The 19488-nt window shown below is 38.3% G+C and overlaps 1 protein-coding gene across 9 annotated transcripts in view; it reads left to right on the top strand.

Annotated features, from left to right (window-relative positions):
* The window catches only part of cacna1c (calcium channel, voltage-dependent, L type, alpha 1C subunit), a 737294-nt gene that overhangs the window by 509635 nt on the left and 208171 nt on the right, over positions 1–19488 (top strand). For all 9 annotated transcript variants that reach the window (XR_012100621.1, XM_073059289.1, XM_073059283.1 and 6 more), the window contains exons 18-21: positions 2295–2364; positions 5661–5793; positions 8328–8457; positions 11126–11185. Coding sequence is in view for 8 of the 9 variants with exons in the window: in XM_073059289.1 (XP_072915390.1) it covers positions 2295–2364; positions 5661–5793; positions 8328–8457; positions 11126–11185 (393 nt within the window). In the remaining variant the exon portion in view is untranslated. The remainder of the gene's footprint in view (positions 1–2294; positions 2365–5660; positions 5794–8327; positions 8458–11125; positions 11186–19488) is intronic.

The following is a 19488-nucleotide window of genomic DNA, read 5'->3' on the forward strand; positions in this document are numbered from 1 at the left end:
TTTGATCACACTAATATAATTTTAGTTATTTAGTTATTTACTCGGCCTTTTCTCCTCGGAGCGACGGAGGATGAGAGGTAACCTGATAGAGGTGCACGAGATAATGAGAGGCATTGATCGTGTGGATAGTCAGAGGCTTTACCCCAGGGCTGAACTGGCTAGCACAAGAGGGCATAGTTTTAAGGTGCTTAGAAGTAGGTACAGAGGAGATGTCAGGGGTAAGATTTTTACGCAGAGAGTGGTGAGTACGTGGAATGGGCTGCTGCTGCCTGCAGTGGAGGCAGAAACGATAGGGTCTTTTAAGAGACTCCTGGAGCTTAGAAAATGGGTAAAGCCTAGGTAGTTCTAAGGTAGGGACATGTTCGGCACAGCTTTGTGGGCGGAAGGACCTATATTGTGCTGTAGGTTTTTCTATGTTTCTAAGATTCAAATCTGTTAAATTCACTTTGTTCATAAAACTCTATAATTATATAAGAGTTGGCAGAATGTGCAAACATTGACAGACTTCAATGCGTATACAAGTACATCAGTCAATGAAAGCAAGCATGCAGGTACAGCAGGCAGTGAAGAAAGCTAATGGCATGCTGGCTTTTATAACAAGAGGAATTGAGTATAGGAGTAAAGGAGGTCCTTCTGCAGCTGTACAGGGCCCTGGTGAGACCCCACCTGGAGTATTGTGTGCAGTTTTGGTCTCCAAATTTGAGGAAGGACATTCTTGTTATTGAGGGAGTGCAGCGTAGGTTCACAAGGTTAATTCCCAGACTGTCATATGGCGGGACTTGGCAGGACTGTCATATGTTGAAAGATTGGAGCGACTAGGCTTGTATACACTGGAATTTAGAAGGATGAGAGGGGATCTGATTGAAACATATAAGATTATTAAGGGATTGGACACACTGGGGGCAGGAAGCATGTTCCCGCTGATGTGTGAGTCCAGAACTAGTCCAGAAATGGCCACAGTTTAAGAATAAGGGGTAGGCCATTTAGAACAGAGATGCGGAAAAACTTTTACACCCAGAGAGTGGTGGATATGTGGAAGGCAGTGGAGGCCAAGTCTCTGGATGCATTCAAGAGAGAGTTAGATAGAGCTCCTATAGATAGCGGGGTCAAGGGATGTGGGGAGAGGGCAGGAACAGGGTACTGATTGTGTATGATCAGCCATGATCACAGTGAATGGCAGTGCTGGCTAGAAGGGCCAAATGGCCTACTCCTGCATCTACTGTCTATTGTCTATTGTAAAATTGTATAATCGATATATTGAAGATTTTAATATCATTGATGCCGAAAGTAACTTATGCTGGGTTTCTACATAGTTAACACCTGCTAAACATCTCTGTGTAGGTGGAGGTCAGGGGAAGAGGAAGGGGTGGAGGAAGGGTGGAACTTCTTATTTTAAAATAAGTCATTATTGAAACTCTGCCCAGATCCTGGAGCTCCTCAGCTGGCAACTCCAGAGAGAAACACAAGGAAACAACTTTGCACAGATTCCTGACTTTTGTGCAGTGCATTTAACCTAAACAAGGCATGATTTCAGGGACGAAGCTTAGCTGTGCTGACCTCAAGACTTTAATGAACTTTACTTTCGGCCCATCAGTTGGCATAGGAGCCACTGCCATGAACTGGAAAAATATAAGTGATTTGTGTTTATTTATCTTTTTTAAAGCAGAATTATTTTATTTTAATAAATGTAATTTTGAACCAATTTATATGAATTAGACATGTTTCTGAAAAAATTCATATATTTTAATTAGATCTATTTCAATTGATTTTAAATTACACATCAGAGACAACTAAAAATATTTATAAAGCCCTTCTGTCACAAGTCACCTGGTTAGGCAAGAGGCAGGGCCTTGGGATCTGATATTCAAAGCCTAGTTACTGGTCTTGGATTACTTCCCTCTGGATTAATTGGACCATTGAGGCTGCAAAAGGTTATTAAGGCTGTGAGCAATGAACTTGAGACAAGGGCTCAATGAATATAATACAATTTACTATCAAATCCATTGTCCAAAAAGTTAGCAAAATTAAATCATGCATTTCCTAAATTTGTTTCAAACACAAATACTTGAAGGGATAACTGATCCCTGAATGAGAACGTTTAATGTATATCTCGGAGTTGGGAAGGTGTTTCAAAGGTTAAAAATATATTTGAGTAAATTGCAACTAATTAGCTTGAAGCATCAAGTTTTCTTTAGCGTCATTAATCCTGTGTAATAGTTTTTCTTGAATACTGGAAGTTCTATGTTCAAAAGTCTCCAGTATTCACCATGCATTTTACTTTCCATGTATCATAGATTGGATTGGATGACTACCAGGTTGAAGAGAATGAAGAGAAAAATCCTTACCCATCCAATGAATTTCCAGGTAATTTTACAGGGAAACACAAAACCTGTGTTTTCCTTAATCTTGTCAGTTCTATTCAAATGAAAGAAACATGTGGCAGGCTACTTATTTCTTTTACTATTGCCCTTTTATTGAGAGAGGCTTATGGCACTCTTTCTAAGACTAGTATTGCTTGGTCTTCAGGAGTGGTGCCCGAGGATTGGGGGGATGAAATTAATTGTCATTAAAGTTGTGAAGTAAAATACATTGTTATTTAGAAAGTGAGGAAGGAATGAACAATCTGATTGTAGGACAGATAATGTACACTTAGTTCCAGGCAGATAATTGGAATAATTTCTGCCGTGCAATATAAACATTCATTTTGAAAGATGGCAATTAATCAGGGACATTTGTTAAACAGTAACTTAATGGAATTTTTGGAGGCAGCTAAAGAGTAAACTGCTTAAGAGTTGGGAGGAAGCTGGAAGCAGGACATTTTTATATATTTATGTCAAGCTTGTTGCAGAGAGTGTACCAAGATTTCAATAAAATTACTTGTCTTGCAGGACTATTGTCAGGGTAGTCTTATTCAGAATTGATGAGTTTAGCAATACACTCAGTCCATATTTGTCCAAAATCCCTTTGTTTCAAGCAGATTCTGTCTTGCATACACTGATAAGCACATTGAAAACTTGTGTGACACAGACAAAATGACTAACAGTGTTAGCTATTGTAACCCTATTAATTCTGACAAGAAAAAAAAGTAGAACAAAAACACAAAGATATTGGAAATCCAAAACAAAAACAGAAAATACCAGAAACTTTCAGAAAATCAGATAGCAGCTGTGGTGAGAGAAATTGATTCAGTGTCTCAGGTCAGTAGCCTTCCATCAGAACTAGAAGAGTGAGGGGAAAAAACAGTATTAAGTTACAGGAAGAATGAGGGTACCTTTAGATATAGACAAGAAGCAAAGGAACAGCTTGAAACTGAAGTAGACAGGTTACCCAAAATTTTGGATTTTTTTTATTGAGTCAAGTGGACAGATAGAAGATGAGCTGGAAGTTGAAGCTCATGTTTGACATTATTGGAGATCAAATCTAGAGAGGACAGAGTGGGGCTGAGATAAGGAATCAAAATTACATCTAACTAGAAGCTTGGGGCAAGCTTCACAAATAGAAAGGGGATGTTCTGGAAAATATGCTGATTTCCATCCTGTTCTCACATTGACATATTTTATTGACAGTTTGGTACTGCTTCTCATACACACAAAGAACTTTCAAATATTGTTACCTTTGCTGGCAATTTTTGTCCTCACCTGCTCTTAGTTTCACACGAGTTTCCCATCCTTTTTTTGACATGCATGTCTCAATTTCAAACTATAGGTTAGTGATCAATAGCTATTAAAATCCAACTGATGCAAATTCACCCTGTTTCCTTGGAAGACTTTGTTCCATTCACTCATTTTCTTAGTTTCTGACATATCCATTTTGATAACTTGACCATCCACACCAATGCCTTTGAGAAACTTTTCCCTTAACTGACTTCACGTCTATCATGGTTGATGAGGCTCCCAATTTTTGTCTCTTCTGTTAATCCCATTTCTGATCTTACACGTTCTCCTGACAGCCAGAGCAAGGATAGGTTTCTTCTCTGCTCATTTTCACTCCATCAGCCTCCACTATACTTTGAATGGACCCCATGCTTACTGTTTGTGGTATCCATTATTAATTTGTACCTAAATGTAGAGGACAAGCTATTCAAGACTGCTGATAACACAATACTGACTGTACAATTGACAATGTTTTTGACCACAAGATGGATTGGTCAGTTGGACAGCAAAATGGCAATGGAATTCATCCTGGAAAGTTGTGAATTTGTGCATTTGGGAAGGTGCAATAGAACAAAGAAATGTATAATAAATGGGAAGATATTGAGACATATAGAGGAACAGAGGTGCCTGACTGTCGACAACACATCCTTAAAAGATAACAGAACAGACCAATTGCTTCCTCATTCATTGATTCCTGGAGATCATGCTTAAATAGTATACATTACCAGGATGGGACAACATGACAACTAAATATAGTTCTGATCATTACATTACAGGAAAGAAATGTTGACCCTGCAGAAAGCACGAAGTAAATTTCTGAACATGTTGCCAGTGCTGGAAAGCTTTAGCTCTCAAGAAAGATTTGATAAACTGTGATTATTTTCTTTAGAACAACAGTGACTCAGTTGAGATCTAATTGAGATGTACAAAATTATGGGGCCCTTAACAGAGTAAACAAGAGGACATATTTTTCTGAGCAAAAGGGTCAAACCACAGCAGGGAGTTTGAGATAGGAATTGAAGGATAAATTTGAAGTAATTAGTAAAAAAAAAAATTACGGGGAAAATTATTATTTTAACTGGAGAAAGCAAGATTTCTAGACCTTACTGCAAAAAAAGGGATGGGCACTTGAGAAGACTTGTCAGTCCATGGTCTATTGCTGGGAGGTAGGGTTAGGACTGGAAGGCTCTTTATGAGCTGACACAATGGGTTAAACAGTCCCCTTGTGTTTTGTATTTTTTTTTGCTTTTCTATGCTATTATATATCCCACAAAATATATAGTATTTCTTAAAACAAAATGTCAGAAGCAAGAAAAATGTCACAGTATATTCATTAAAACATAGAGTAAATGAATAACTAAATGAATATTAAATGAAATTATTTGAAGAATTACTAAAACAATAACTTGGAAGATGCTGTAGCAGCTGGATCTGAGAATCCACGTTAAAAATAAGACATTATAGAGAACGTGTTGCACAGAAAATAATGGACTAAATAGAAGTATTCGGTATGAGGCAGAAGACATAGACTCAAATTGTTAGAAAATAATGCCGAGGAAAGTGATATGTTATCTTTTTCAAAACTGAATTGATCGTGTTTTGTAAAGGAAGTGGTGCAAACTGCATCAGATTACAAAATGGCACTATACTTTGTAGCTGTGATAATGATAAATTATAAAACTATTAAAAGGTGAGTTAAACCTCCTTACTGGAATGAGTCTGTTATGCCAAGGAGTAAAACATCCAAAAGTTTAGGTAACACTGAAGTCATATCTCACATTGAATCTAGCAGTCATAGGAGAACTAATGAAACACTTTTACTCTGAATTAAGGCTGCCCAAATGTAACAAGTGAAGGAATTTTTTTAACTCTTATATGTTTCCTGCTAAATTTATGTTATTGTTGTAGTCTGCCAAGCATTCAGGTGAAAGTTTGTAATTAAGATCCAAGTCAGGATATCCTGTCAACATCTAGATGTAAAGGCTGGAGTTAATTTTATGCCCTCAGGTGATGATGACGAAGATGAACCAGAAATGCCAGTCGGACCACGCCCTCGTCCTCTTTCCGAACTACATATAAAAGAGAAGGCTGTCCCCATGCCTGATGCTAGTGCTTTTTTTATCTTCAGTACCACTAACAGGTATCAACCTTTATACCTTCACAATGAATAGAGTGCACAAACTTACCTTGCAAAATATACCATAATGATATTGCGGAATGAATTGTAAATGATTTCTCATTTGTTCTGCTCCTGATCTCAGTTATGTCTCCAATGGGAGGAGCAGGTAGCAGGAAGACGCTATTAGTTTTCAAATGTGAATACGATCAGACAAAAAGCCACAATAGATTGATCACCCATCTTCCTCATGATCACTTGAGTGACACTGCAAATATAAGGAAGTAAATCAGTGGCCTGTTTTGCTTAAACATTGGAGTTTGGGAATGAAAGGGAGGTCGCGTGAACCTGATCATCTGTGTTGGAAAGTAAATTTTTGAGTGTGTGTTAGAACTTACCAAAGTATGTTTCAATTTAAGTATATGTGAAATAGAGTATGTGAGTTCCAGTTAATTGGGACACATTAGGACAATGTGGCCCAATTAAGTGACTACCCAAATTAGCCGAAATTTCATGGAAATCGTTAAAAAGGTATAACAAAAAGCGAACTATCTTTTAACTGAGTAACAGGTTATGTATTTAAATGAAAAACAGAACAAGTTAGACTATTGACTGTAAATAACAAAATCAGTGCTGACAACTTGTGTAGATAATGGACTGCCTTCACACAATCCTTTTGACAATTGCATGCTTACAAATCTTCATTTTCACGGTAATATTCAAGATGATTGTAGACACCTTCAAATTATTTACATTTCCTAACTTGTTGAAGTAGTGAAATTGTTTCATTTTTACTCCTGGCTGTTTCTGGCATCTCCAAGCCAAAATGGCTGAAACCTCTGAGCAAAACAATTCTGAATTGTCTTACTGCTTATTTCTTGCCAACCACCAGTGACAAAAATCACTGCTTTTTGGACACAAACACACACAACTGATATTGTTTAAAAACTGTTTGCTCTAAGCACAGTGTAGTGTCTAATGGCTAACAATCTACATGACTGATGCTAGTTAGAAACTTCAGCAACAGGCTCTTGCCCCAGTTAAGTGTCATAGTGTCCCAAATAAACAAAGGGAATCCCATCTATTTTCTCAATTAGTTTTTGCTTTTTAAGAGTTAGCCCAAATAAGTGGCTGCCCTGATTAACCAGAATCCACTGTATTACATTCTCCTGTTTACAAAAATATCAGTGATTGAAACAGAATACCAGTTTCAAGGAAAAGATGTTTGTGTTGGAGGACATGAGGGGGGCAGGAAATAGTGTAGTAACACAGTGCCTTGCAGTTCCAGTAACCTGGATTCAATTCCAGTCTCTGGTGTTGTCCGTGTGGAGTTAGCACAGTCTTCCTTTGACCACATGTGTTTTCCATGGATTTTCCAATTCCCTCCCACATTCTAAATTTTATTATAGGCTAACAGCCTACTCTGCATTATCCCTAATTTTGGTGTGTGTAGGAAAATCAGCATGAAGATTATGAGTACGTAAGAGAAAAGGTCAGAGGGAAATAAATGGAAGAATTGAACTAATCAGATTGCCAGTATAGGCACAATGGATTGAGCAGTTTCTGTGCTGTGAAAAATATTGTTCCATGATACCTATACATAAGCTCACTTGAACAAGCCATTTTGAGGGGGGGGGGGGGCTTGGTACAAATTCATCAAATAAATCTTATCTCCAATGCTCCACTGGAATTGTTTCAGCTCAATAAAACTAAAATATCACATGGGTTTAAATATCAAATGTGGGTTGGATATTCATTGGGGTAGTTTATGCAGGTGCATTTAGAGTTGGTGGGTTCTCAAAGTTTCCATAAAATCTAGAAGAAAATATTGTAGAATTTTAATTCCTAACCAATTTACCAGCTCAGCAATAGATACATTTTTACTGTTTGACGTTTAAATAGAACTCTTGCACAGATTGACAGATGTGGCTCAGGTCAAGAAGGAAGAGCAACAAAGGAAACTGCAGCACCATAAAAGGCTTTAAATTTGCATAAAGTGGAGTTTTCCTACCTCAACGAAATATTTAAAAGATTAACTTTCCTGGGAATGGATCACCTACATGGTTTTGTCCAATCTCAGTAAAACCCAGAAGTCAGTAGGCTGGGACCAACTGAATTGTTTCATCATTTTTATGCCTTTATTTGCAAGTATTTCCACAAGGTCTTACTGTATTTACAATTTCCTCAGAGGTATAGAGTAAAATATATTGTAAAGCATTATAATTTTCACTTGTTTGTTATTTGTAAACTAAAAATGTGATATTCTAGAGATGGATTATTTCCCCTTATTTGCTGTTGCATTGCTTGGCATTGGATTTTAATGGGATGGATTTCATTTTCCATTAATATTTGATTCCACCTTCTTATGCAAAGCAAGTCTTGGTATATATTGGCAGAGTGATGCCATGTAGGAAAGCAACAAAATAAATGATAGTCTTTCACACCCTATTATCACTGTTATTGTGTAAGTATTCAATCAGAATATAAGTCAAAAACTGAAGTAATAATCAATACAATTTTTCATTTCTATATTGTCCTCATTCAAACTTCCATTATAGGTTCCGAGTGCTATGCCACAGAATCGTCAATGACAACATTTTTACAAATCTCATCCTATTCTTCATCTTATTGAGTAGTATTTCTCTAGCAGCAGAAGATCCTGTACATCAGGACACCAAAAGAAACCAAGTAAGTTTAATGAGAAGAAGATCTGAAATTGATATTATTTTAATATGGACCGGGGCAATCACTGAGCTCTGGGAAGGAATTTCTTTTTAATATAGGAACAGTTGATCACAATATTGGCAAAGAGAGGGCGCAGTGTTTGAGAATATGTAATCATTTTGGTAGATTGGTTAACACTGGGGAGTATAGAGGATGAAGAGTGGAAAGTTACATAGTCACTTAGAAAAAAATACAATGTCAGTGTAATGAGCATGGTAAATTGAACATGATGAAATAAGGAGAGCTAGGGACTAGTGGATTCATGCTCAAGGGAAATGTATTCAGGTGAGAAATTTAAGTTAATGGGCAAGAGGAACTGGTAGCCAAATAGAATGTCAATCTCGGTAAAAAAACAAGTTTTAAAAATGAGCTTTTTTGCACTTGTTAAAAAGAGAAGCATCAGACATGATTTTCACTGGAGGAAAAAAAAGAGAATCTAAAATTATTATTGTGTTCCATGACAATTACAGTTTAATTTGTGGGTTTCTCAGAGGAATTTAAACCCTGATAAAGACTGACGTCTTAAACTAGATTTAATAATGGATGTTTAAACTATATATGTGCCAACAAGCAATCTACTGATGGAACTTAGACAGTCGAGCAACATCTATGGGTGGAAAGAAATTGCTGGCATTTTGGGTCAAAACCCTGCTATCGATTATCGAAGTCAATGGTTATTTAGTCTTTGATATTCTTATCCTCAGTATTATTTCTGTTTAAGGCAAAAACAAGTAAGAGAAAAGATGGGAAGCACTCAGCCAGACAGGCAGAATCTATGGAGTGTAAAAATGTTGATCTGTTACCAGTTCTGAACTATTCCTGTTGAGTACCATCCTGCTCCATTTGGCTGAATTTCCTCGTCCATTGAACATTGCAATTTTTCTTCCTCAAAATGAGTTTACTCAGATATTTTCATGAGACATATAGAACATACTTTCTTTGAATCCTATTCATATTTCATCAATTATCTCTTCTTCCAGGATATATTGTCTATGCCCATATTTCCTGGTCTTCATCTACAACTGGAAGATTTTATCAGATCTACTGTTCTCATTCTCCCTGTCTTTGTCACAGTTGTTCTTTCAGATCAGTAATTCTGCTCTACCTTCCACTTTGCATTTGGCAATGTCTTGAACCGAGTCAACTCCACTTCCTGTATTTCCGCTCTTACCCCATTCTTTCCTTTTTATATCCATGAAAAGGTTTCCCTTTCTTCTGACATTGCACCCAGTCTGCTACCAGTAAATGCATCATTCTCAAGCAATATATGAAAGCCAGCATGGTAGTGCCACAAAATCTGTTATTATCTTATTTCAAAGGAGCTATTCTCTTCATTCACCATCAACACACTCCTTCCTTTCCAAAGTTCTTTCCAAGGCGTGCATAAGAGATACAGCAATTTCTTCTTCCTTCCCTCCCATTACTCAAAGGTGTGCTTTCCATATGAAGCAGATTTATATTTGTACTATTTGTTATTGTTTATAATCTAGTCTATTCTACATTAGTCAGTACAAACACAATTGATGACAGCTTTTCACTGCACGTTTACACCTTGACCTCTGCCTTTTCTTTATTTTTACTAAAATTTTCAACTTATGTAGTACCTTAATTTCTCTGTATCATTTTCCCCGTTTCTTCACCTTGTCCTTCTCTCAAGCCAATATATTCTCATTCATAATAATCTCTTGGCAATACCTAAGGGTTCTTCCTTGATTTTATATGCTATTTATCATATATGATTCATTTAATGAAGAATAATTGTGCTAATAACACCTAATTATTTATATGCCTTACAATACTCACTGCTTTGTTGGAGACTACACCCTTTTCTTTTACATTCCTGATGGTATTTTAATGTGCCAAGCACTGCAAATCTCATTGAAGCTATCTTTTTACCCCAAAGATTGTTGAAATATTTGGAATTTGTCTGAAGAAAGCTATTTTGAATTGTTGCCATTAGATTGTCCTCCTTTACATTTGCTGGAGTTTATTTACAAAATTTACAGCTCCCAAGGAAATCCCCCTTGATATATTTTCAAATATATAAACCTGTAATGCAGATAATTTGTTTTAAATTTGTGGAACTGCCTCTGTGCTACTACCCTTAGATCATAAACACAAGAGATTCTGAGGATGCTGGAAATCCTTATATATGGTCCCGATGAAAGGTCTCGGCCCAAAACATCAACTGCTTATTCCTCTCCATAGATACTGACTGACCTGCTGAGTTCCTCCAGCTTTGTAATTGTAGTTTATCGTGACTACAATTGGTTGATATCTAAATGATCAGCTACAACTTCCATGAAATCGTGTGGTACATTTTCACTTAGAAAGCTAGAAAAAGGATACAAAATTGATTTTGTTAGTGAAATAATATCTACAAAGTAAATACTGGTTTCGAATTGTAATCTGATATATTCTGTGGCCTGATGGATAGTATTAATATCAAATGTATAGCAGTAAATTATCTATCTGACTACAAGGAAGTGGGGCAGCGTATTTACTAATTTTTATGCTCATGTGTTATATTTGTGGTCATTGATATCTTTTAAGCTACATTCTGATTGTTCACTTTAACAATTTCTTATAAAAAAGCTGAATTGAAATTAAATGTTAAATTCTTCTTTTATAGGTCCTTACCTATGCAGATTATGTCTTTACTAGTATCTTTACAGTGGAAATTATATTAAAGGTAATTATACATGAATTGTGCCTTGTTAATTAATGAATTTATCTTCATTTGTGATCAACTGCCACAAAAAGACATAAGCAATTTCATGAGGGGTTTTAATGAAGAGTAAAACTCAGGAAATTAGAAAATGACTTGCATTGAAAGCAGAGTATTATATAAAGGTGGTAGAAGTATTAATGCATTTGGACAAAGATCTATTTCTTTATCACTTATTATCCAGATTATTCATAGAATATTTCATGAAGAAAACTTAAAATGCAAAATTCTGAAAATACCTTGTAGATCAAACAGTGCCTTTGGAGAGAGGTTAAAGAGGTTTTATCAGAATTGATAAAAGTTAGAGTTACTCAGTGGAATTAAACTTTGCTGATTGAGTCAAACAATAACGTCAATCATTGCTCGACTACATCATTTGATCATTATAAACAATAAAAATACAAAATTAACATCCATTGAAAATGCATTTAGTAATTTTCTATCTATAGTTGAGGTTTTTAATGGATGCTTGTATGCATTTTTCCAAACATTTTGTCTTTTTCACTCTGAAGAACTACTGTAAGTAAATGTTCAGATATTGAAAAGTATACGTCACTACTGGAAAGCAATATTCAAGCCAGAACCTTATCAGCTCTAATGTTGATTAAAACAATGTTTTCTATACATTAATTACTAATCTACAATTTTATCCATTATATCTTGGCTAAGTGTCCCATTACATTTACATTGTGATTGATTATTACAACAAAGTACATACTTGTTGCATTACCATATGCTAAATTGCTTGCTAAGCTTGTCCAGGTAAATAATATTTGCCTTTATTTAAGGGCAACAATGATAAGCCGGGGAACTATAGCCCAGTGAGCCTTATATCCACGGTGGGAAAGTTATTAGGAAGACTTCTGAGAGAACAGATTTATTTGCATTTGGAAGGGCAAGGACTGATAGGAATAATCAGCAATGCTTTGTTTGCAATAAATCATGCCTCTTGAATTTGGAGATTTTTGAAGAAAGGATTCATAAGAGCAGGGTAGTAGATGTTGTCCAATGTACTTTAATTAGAGTTTATAGATGACACGAGGCTTGGTGAAGGTTGTTGGAGGCTACAATGGGACATAGAACGCAGAGCTGGGCTGAGAAGTGGCATGGATCTCAAACTATAAAAGTGTGAAGTGATACACTTTGGAAAGTCGAAGTTGAAGGCAGAGTACAGGGTTAATGGCAGAATTTATATAAGTGTGGAGGAACAGAGAGATCTTGGACCCAACGTTGCTGCACTAGTTAATAGGGTAGCTAAGAAGGCGTATGATGTCTTAGCCTTTATTAGAGCCACAAGGTACTGTTGCAGCTCTGTACTTGCTGGTCCACATTTTCGGAAAGATGTGGAAGCTTCTGAGAGGGTGCAGAAGAGATTCAGCAGGATGCTGTCTCAATTAGAGAGGATGTCTTAGGTAGGAAGGTTGAGCAAGTCAGGGCTTTCCTCTTTGGAGCGAAGGGCGATGAGAGGCAACTTTATAGAAATGAATGAACTGATTAGAGACAGATTGAGTGGAGAGCCAGCATCTTCTTTTCCCAGAGTAGCAAGAACTAATATACAAGGGCATAATTTGAAGGTGATTGGAGGAAAGTATGGTGGGGGGAGCAATGTCAGAGTCAGGTTTTTTTTACAGAGACTGCCAAGGGTGTGAACAGAGAGCATGGAACACCATGCCAAGGGTGGTGATAAAGGCAGATACATCAGGAACCCGAAGATAGACAACAGATGAAAGAAATATGGAGGGCTATGTGGGAGGGAAGGGTTAGATTAACCTTGGAGTAGGTTAAAAGGTCACACAGCATCGTGGGCCTAAGGACCTGTACTGTCCTATGTTTAGCAAGGTCCTGCATAATATGTTGGTCCAGAAGATACCTGACTGGCAGACACAGTTTGTGCAGCTTCAGAGCTGTGTGTCAGACATGGGGCCCCACAGGGGACTGTATTGGCTCCCTTCCTGTTTACCCTGTATGCCTTGACCAAGACGCAACTCAGGCATTCACGCCAAATATTACACATCAAGTGGCAAAAGAGGGTACCAGATGTGGAGGTGCTCAAACATGCTGGGTCAGTCAGCGCAGAATCGCTCATCACAGCTTCTCAGCTGCGTTGGACTGGTCACGTCACAAGAATGAGCGATGATCGTTTACCCAAAGCTGTTTTCTATGGTGAGCTACATGAAGGAAAGCGGAAGCATGGTGGTCAGAAGCTGCGCTACAAAGATGTGCTCAAGCACCATATGAAGAACACTGACATGAATGTCAACACCTGGGAGAAAGATGCTTTGGGCAGAAGAAGTTGGCGCTGCATTGTCAAGAAGTCAAGCCCAGCTATCGAGGAGAAAAGAAGAAGAAATATGAAGTAAGTCATGAACGCAGATATTCAGTGCTAGACCAGTCAAATCACAAATGCAGCCCATGTGGGAGACAGTGCCGATCCAAGGCTGGTCTTGTAGCCCATAAATGTACCTGCAGAGACTAAACTCTCAGCATAGTCAACATTAAAATCGATGGACAGCTGAAGAAGAACAAGAAGTATACCTTGGACTTTAGATACAACATTGCAAAGATTCTTGGATGACTCAGCAACAGTCGGGTGTGTAAAGGGAGGACGGGGCAATGAATACAGGACCATGGTGGAGGACTTTGTCAAATGGTGCAAGCTGAATCAGCTGCAGCTTGATATCAATAAGACAAAGGAGATGGTGATGGACTATAGGAAGACTAAGCCTGCATTGCTTTCCGTTACTATTGATGGTGAGGACGTGGATGTGGTGAGGACCTACAAGTACCTGGGGGTCCACCTGGATGACAGACTTGAGTGGAGCACCAACGCAGAGGCTGTGTACAAAAAGGGCCAGAGTCACTTCTACTTTCTGGAGAGACTGAGATCCTTTGGATTACGCAGGCTGTCCTTCCAATGTTTTATGCAGTGGTATTCTGAGACAATGGCATCAACAATGGTGATACCAGCAAGATTAATAAACTAATTAGAAAGGCTGGCTCTGTTTTAGGATTCAAATCGGACACACTGGAGGCTGTGGTTGAACAAAGGACCCTACAGAAAGTCCAAGCAATTCTGAACAATGTTTCTCACCCTCTGCACACTGAACAGAGGAGCATTTTTGGTAATAGATTTAGACAGCTGTGCTGCTCCAAGAGTGTTATATGAGGTCATTCATACTCTTGCCCATTAGGCTCTATAGTGAGTCAACCTATTGCCAGGGAAGTGATGAACCGTCCTGTTAGACTGTTTCTGGTAACTTGTTTTTTTTATTCTTTCTATTTCTCTTTTAATATTTATATCTGTACACTTGGAATGCTACTGTGACACTGAAATTTCTTTTGGGATCAATAAATTATCTATATATCCATTAGAACACATGAGACCCAGGGTGAGGTAGCTAATTGTATATAAGATTGACATAGTGGTAGGAGGCAGGGTGGTAGTAAATGTTTGTTTTCAGATCGGATGTTAGTGACCAATGGTACACCAAAGAAGCTGGTGGTGGATCCTCCTTTGATGTCTACATATTACTGATTTCCATGACGATCTAGGTTGCATGATGAGTAAGTTTGCAGTATTATACTAAAATTGGGTGGTGAAGTAAAGAAAGTTGTCCAAGGTTACAACTTTGGACAAGTTGTAACCTTGTCCAAACTTTTCCCATAGATCGATGGGGAAAGTGGGCAAGGGAATGGCAAGTGGAAATTAGCTTGAGATGACTGAGAGTGCTACATTTTAGTAGGCAAAATCAAGGCAGGGCATACATGGTGAGTAGCACATACCTAGGGAGTGTTGGTGCCTGGAGAGACTTCAGGATGCAAATACATAGTTCACTGGAAGTAGCAACACAGGTGGACAGAGTGATGAAGAAGGCATCGGAAATGCTTACCTTTATCAGCCAAGGCAATGACTGCAAGAGTTACGCTGCCAATTTACAGTCGTACATAGCATTGCTTAGGCCGCACTTGGAGTATTGCATGCAGTTCTGGTTACCAGGAAAGATAGGATAAATCTAGAAAAAGTGCAGAAAAGGTTCACAAGGATATTCAGTCACAAACAAGAGAAAATCTGCAGGTGCTGGAAATCCAAGCAACACACACAAAATGCTGGAGGAACTCAGCAGGCCAGGCAGCATCTATGGAAAAGAGCAAACAGTTTATGTTTTGGGTCAGGACCCTGATGAAGGGTCTCAGCCTGAAACATCAACTGATTACTTTTTTTCCATAGATGCTGCCTGGCCTGCTGAGTTCCTCCAGCATTTTGTTGGTGTTGCTTGGATGTAGACTGGAAAGGAGGGTTTAAGACATAAGAAGAGATTGTAATAGGCTGAGAGTGGGGAGGTTGAAAGGGGATTAAAGAGTAAACTTTTCACATGGAGAGTGGTTGTATTTGGAATGATATGCCAGAGGAAGTGATGGAGGTAGGAACAGTGACAATATTTAATGAGCATCCGGACAGGTTCTTGAATGAGCAGTGCTCAATGGAATGTGGAATTAATGCCCTCAAGTGGGATTATGTACCCAGGCATGATGGTCAGCATTGATGCAATGGGTTGAAGGGCCTGTTTCTATACCATACATCTACACTTCTGTTATTCTAAGTGGATGCTCAAACAATTTAGTAAACTTACAGTGAAGCAGGGTGTGAGAGTAACAGAAAATATTTATTTAATTTGATTCTTTCTCTCAACCATCCCTTCAAAAGAATGTGCCCATATCCTGTTGGTGCCTGTAGTTTTCCTTTTGCAATAATTATATATGCCTGATAAAAGTAAAAGAAAGGGGTGAGGTAGATATAAGAGACAAAGCATATAGTACTGTGCAAAAATCTTAAGCACATATATACATATATAGTTCAGGTGCCTGCCTAAGATTTCACACAGTACAATAGTAATTTTATGTACTACTGCCACAACTAAGACAAATTTCATTATGTATGTGAGTAATAATAAACCTGATTCTGGTATGGGTCTCTATTGGGGACTAAGAGTGGGAGGGGGGCAAGAGGGGAATCGTGGTAGGGAAAAGGGGAAGGGAGAGGGGAGGGAGTGAGAAGCACCAAAGACATCCTGTAATGAGCAATAAAACAATTGTTTGGAATCAAATTACCTTTCCTGGTGTCTCAAGGCTGGGTGTATCTGCACCTGCACCACCTCCCACCCATGGCACCCCTTCTCTCCCACCTGTCCCACACCACTCCTGAGGTGCTTCACCCTCTCCATTCCCAACATCTTTTGCTCCCTCCAGATTTACAAACTCGCCCTCTGCTCCACATTGACAAATACGATACTGTGCAAAAGTCTTAGACAGCCTAGACTTTTGCACAGTACTGTATGTGTGTGTATATGTATATATGTTACTATGTGTCTTGTGTACTGGCTTATTTTGTGAGTTCATCATTTTCCAAGAACTCAACTAATAAAATCTTGTTTTACTCAATCATCATTGTATTGCATAATAATAAAATAGTATCAAATTGAGATCCTTCCTATGAGGTTTATATTATGAAAATAATTTTGGGGGTGGTCTTTAACACTGGTGGTGTTGATTTTCAATATAAGCAATGGGAAATACAAGTCAAACTTGACCAATAATCTTATACAGCCTAGACTACTGGGACAGATTTTATCAGGCAACAAGATAAAGGCATATATTGTTCAACATATAAATTGAATTCTGATTTCATAAAGCAAGGACTGAGTAGCAGGAATCGTCCACATGCCTAAGAACTTCACAACTGTACATTATGAAGTAATGGGATTGAAATTCCTTCAACTTGAATGTTTAGGAATGAGTGACTCTGTTTCATGAATCTGCTGAATTTATCTGGCTTTGCTGATAAAGGGCATGTGGTATATGTAAGCAAAGCAAAGCTAAAAAAGGAAAATTATTTGAATGTGATTTGGTTTGGGGTGTACTTGCTGGTGAATTGAACACAGATGGCTGCTAAATTCCTGTTCAGACACTGTATTAATTTTTTAGACTATATATTACAGTTCATAAAGAATGACAAAAGTAATTTTTGAACTTTTCAATGAAGTAAATAGAAAGTAATTTTAAGTGAAGTACTTGACTGGCAAACAATCACTAAATCTTGTTCTACCCCTTTGTTTCAATTAAGTTCTGCAACTATTAAGATGAGCATTTTTTCATTGGGGAAAATTAAATTTAGTTGATCTGCAGTTAAGTAAAATTGCCTGCCACCACCTTATATAGGCAACTAAGCACCGACAACCAACATAGCAGTAGTAATACTTTCTGGATTTATATTCCTAGTGATTAAGTGCAGTATTGTGTCAGCTATTTTCATCTCTTTTGCACTTGCAAAGCTAAATTTAATAATAAATGTGATTGTACCTCTGAACTGTTTGATTTATTGACAATTTCTGATGCTTCTTCATTAAAATCCTTTGGAAGAAGTGTAGTTCTGCTCACTTGTTTCAAATCTAACTATGTGGCATGTGAATGAGATTAGTATAAGACCATAAGGAACTGAATTAGGCTATTTGACCCATTGAGTCTGGTCTGCCATTTCATCATGGCTGATCCAATTTTCCCCTCAGCCCCAATCTCCTACCTTCTCCCGGTGTCCTTTCATGCCCTGACCAATCAAGAATCTATCAACCTCTGCCTTAAATATACATAAAGACTTGGCCTCCACAGCCATCTGTGGCTAAGATATTCACAGATTCACCACTCTCTGGCTAAAGAAATTTCTCTTCATTTCCATTCTAAACAGACACACCTCTATTCTGAGGCTGTGTCCTCTGGTCTTAGACTTTCCCACCATAGGAAACATCCTGTCCACATCCACTCTATCAAAGCCTTTCACCATTCGATAGGTTTCAAGGAGGTCACTCCTCATTCTTCTGAAATCTAGTAAACACAGCCCCAGAGCCATCAAACACTCTTCATATGACAAGCCATTCAATCCTGGCATCATTTTTGTGAACCTCCTTTGAACCCTCTCCAGTTTCAGCACATCCATTCCGAGATAAGGGGCACAAACCTGCTCACAATACTTCAAGTGAGGCCTCACCAGTGCTTTATAGAGTCTTAACATTACATCCTTGCTTTTATATTCTAGTCCTCTTGCAATGAATGCTAACATTGCATTTTCCTTCCTCACCACAGACTCAATCTGCAAATTAACATTTAGAGACTCCTGCACAAGGACCCTCAAGTCCCTTTGCACCTCAGATGTTTGTATTTTCTCTCCATTTAGAAAATAAACAACCCTTTCATTTCTTCTACCAAAGTGCATGACCATACACTTCCTGGCACTGTATTCCATCTGCCATTTCTTTGCCCATTCTCCTCATCCTTCTGTAGCCTTTCTACTTCCTCAAAACCACCTGCCCCTCCACCTATCTTCATATGGTGTGCAAACTTTTGCAACAAAGCCATCAGTTCCATCATCCAAATGATTGACATATAATGTAAAATGAAGATAGGCCCCTGTGGAACACCACTAGTCACTGGCAGCCAGTCAGAAAAGGCTCCCTTTAGTCCCTCTCTTGACCTTCTGCCAATCAGTTGCTGCTTTATCCATGCTAGAATCTTTCTTGTAATACCATGGGCTCGTAGCTTGCTAAGCAGCCTCATGTGGCACCTTGTCAAAGGCCTTCTGAAAATCCAAGTACCCAACATCAACCAATTCTCCTTTGTCTATCAAGCACAGTACTTCTTCAAAGAATTCCGACAGATTTGTCAGGCAAGATTTATCCTGGAGGAATCCATGGTGACCAAGGCCTATTTTATGATGTGCTTCAAAGTACCTGAGACCTCATCCTTAATAATCAACTCCAACATTTTCCCAACCACTGAGGTCAGAAACTAACTGGTCTGTAATTTCCTTTCTTCTGCCTCACTCCCTTCTTGAAGAGTGGCGTGACATTTGTAATTTTCCAGTCTTCCAGAATCATACCAGAGTCTAGTGATTCTTTAAAGATCATTGCTAATGTCTCCATGATCTCTTCAGCGACCACTTTCAGAACTCTGGGGTGTACACCATCTGGTCCAGGTGACTTACCTACCTTCAGACCTTTCATTTTCCCAAGAACCTTCACTCTAGTTACAGTAACTTCACACATTTCATGGCCCCTGACACCCGGAACTTCCACCATACTGCTAGTGTCTTCCACAGAGGACTGATGGAAAGTACTTATTCAGATTGTCCCCCATTACTACCTCTCCAGCATCATTTTCCAGTGATCCAATATCCACTCTCACCACTCCTTTATGCATCTGGAGAAACTTTTCATATC

This window comes from Hemitrygon akajei, chromosome 10, assembly GCF_048418815.1.
Source record: "Hemitrygon akajei chromosome 10, sHemAka1.3, whole genome shotgun sequence".
NCBI lineage: Eukaryota > Metazoa > Chordata > Chondrichthyes > Myliobatiformes > Dasyatidae > Hemitrygon > Hemitrygon akajei.